At 36.0% G+C, this 2,845-nt stretch overlaps 1 protein-coding gene across 1 annotated transcript in view; it reads right to left on the reverse strand.

Moving 5' to 3' along the window:
- Nucleotides 1-484: 484 nt before the first annotated feature.
- LOC127113032 (beta-galactosidase 7-like) overlaps nucleotides 485-2,845 on the reverse strand; it is a 2,772-nt gene continuing 411 nt past the window's right edge. Inside the window, exon 1 of the mRNA XM_051046438.1 lies at nucleotides 485-2,845. This exon is cut by the window's right edge and continues 411 nt beyond it. Within this exon, the coding sequence (XP_050902395.1) occupies nucleotides 485-2,845 (2,361 nt within the window).

Raw genomic sequence — 2,845 nt, forward strand, 5'->3', positions numbered from 1 at the left:
TAGAATTAAGTTTATAATTGGAGTTATAGATTTTTATGACATCTAATTGCATAATTTAATTATGATTTTAAATCATGGAAGTGAATAAAAAAATGTGAGATAGAAATAAAAGAGAAAAGAGGAACTGCACTAAAGAATATAATTCTAAAGATCGTCACATAAAAAAATTACGACGTGGCATAGGAAAATATAAAAGATATAAGAGTGCACCTGAACATAATCAAAGCCCATCATCAAAGTCATCACATAGGAGTTGTACACTCCTAATTTGTTTTCTAAGATAATAATAGTTATTTATACTTTTTTTGTTTATTTGTCTAGTCTAAAGTAAGAAAATGAAACTATGATGACTAAGGTTGTAGCATAAGTAAAAAATTGAAATTTTAAAAATAAAAAGTGGAGCCCAACAGAAAAACATAACATAAAGAAATATATGTCACACATTATAGAATGTGCTAACATGGAGACAAATTATAATATAGAACTACACGTGCACCATTTGTACACGATTATCTTCAGGATTAGAGCCATCACATAGGAGTTGCAGAGCTAGCTGGCCATTTATGCCACCTTTAGTTATTCCAAATATGGAACTTGTCACGTTAATTGAACATAATTGTTTTCCACCACATGCTTTTTCGACCACTGCCACACTATGGCGTGATTCCCATTCACCTACTTGAAATGATCCACAATTTCCTTGTGGATCTCCATAGCTCGCAAACTGGATTTCTGAAATAGTTTTTCCATCAGGGCATTTTAGTTCTAAGGTTTTTCCATAATCTGTTCTTGCACATATAAAATCAATTGCAACTGTTTGAACAGACACATTAAAAGGGCTTCCACCCATTTCCTCAAACAAAACCAACGTGTTACTTTTTGTGTCATTATTTAAGAATGACCTTGGCACATGGTAAAACCTCTGAGATGGTTCTCCACAGCCACTCAAACATTTATCAGCTCCATAATTTCCTCTATAATCACATTTAATATCACATCCATTTTTGTCAGCTACCATTGTAGGCCAATACCTTCCAATACTTTGACCATTAACCCATGCATGTCCTTTTGTAAGGCCTATGAAATCCAAGACTACAGAGTCTTTACCTTCAGGGGTCTTAAAAGTAGTCTTGTACCAAGTCAATGGTTTTCCTATAACAACATTGTTTATGTTCCATTGAACTCCATTTTTAATTTTAGAATCATAGAACCTTCTAGCCTCACCGTTTAATCCAACCTTGTATGACCAACTAGATTTTGATAAATCCATAGTATTACCTGAACTGGTTGCAATGAGTTTCACAGGACCCCCAACAATACCAGTTTCTTTCATATCAAAAGATGCACCATAATGCGCATGACCAACTGTACCACTTAGTAAACTTATAATGTTGGTACCTTGTTTTAATGAAACGATTTTTTCATATGTAAAACGAAGGTTATCATATGTTCCCCACTGTGGGCCAATATATTGTCCATTAACATAGGCATGAAGAACATGGCCTGATGTGTTCACTTGCAAAGTTGCATTACTCCAAGTGGATGTTTCATTGATGAAAACCTTGGTCATGTACCACAAATAATCACTAGCATCAACGGTAACACTCTTTTGCTCTAAAAGTTGAGACGCGTTAAATGTACCTATTGCTTGTAAGGTGTCTTCCACAGGGTCAGATGCCCATGTCCAGATGAGTGAGTTTCCTAATTCTTTAGATAGTTTCTTCACATAAACATTTGTTTGTGCATCAACCTTTGCAGTGTTGAAAACTTCCTTGTTGCAATCTTGGAGAATAGACACTGACCAAGAAGGCACATGGTACTTTCCATCTTGTTGTAGATCAACTTCAACATCCTTAGAATTATGTGAATTACTCAAAAAACAAAATTTTTCTCCAGTGGCATTATTTGCATATGTAGTCAAATATACTGAATCTCCATATTGCTTCTCTGTAACCGTTCCATTAGTGAGAACCTTCTCTCCTAACTTTATGGCGGCATGGAGTTTTTTAAGATGTCCCCATTTTGGTTGGTTCAAGTTACCATATTCATCAAGTGGTGCATCATAGTCATATGCTGTAATAATATATGGACCACCCGCAGTTCTTCCAAAATTTGTTCCTCCATGGTACATGTAGTAGTTTTGGAGGACACCACCGTTTTGAAAAAAACGTGCAACTGAAAATGCTACATCTTCAGCAGTTCTGTGTGGCTTCCTTTCACCCCATTTTTGGAACCAGCCAACCCAATTCTCTGTAAACATTTTGGGGCTTTTAGGATTGTTTGGCTTGAAATTATCACAATAATAACCATTGCATGTGTTGATAATAGGTGATGGAGCATTGTTTTGCTTGCACATGATCCATGGGACGCCGACATTTTGAGCTAAAGCCATCTGGGCACACCATTTAATGTATGCATTCCCATCTTCTCCATAATTAGTTATGACATCTCCATATTCATTCTCAATTTGAGCTAAAATAATTGGCCCCCCTTGTGGTGCAAACAATCCAGCTTCTTTGCACAAGGTCACAATCTTTGTTGTGAATATTTTCATTTCCTCCTTAAAAACTACATTGTCAGTCCTTAGTTGAATCCCTGGCAAGTTGTGTAACCACATTGGGAAACCTCCATAGTTCCATTCAGCACAAACATAAGGACCAATTCGAAGCACAACATAAAGACCTTCTTCATGAACATTTTTTAGAAACTTGATGAAGTCTAGATTTTCAGAAAAATCATATTGGCGGCGAATAGGTTCGTGAAGGTCCCAAAATATATATGTTTCGATGGCATCAAGACCACCATCTTTTGCTTTCTTAATAAGATCTGGCCACATTTGGGAAGT

Source organism: Lathyrus oleraceus, unplaced genomic scaffold (genome assembly GCF_024323335.1).
Source record: "Lathyrus oleraceus cultivar Zhongwan6 unplaced genomic scaffold, CAAS_Psat_ZW6_1.0 chrUn0251, whole genome shotgun sequence".
In the NCBI taxonomy this organism is placed as follows: Eukaryota; Viridiplantae; Streptophyta; class Magnoliopsida; order Fabales; family Fabaceae; genus Lathyrus; species Lathyrus oleraceus.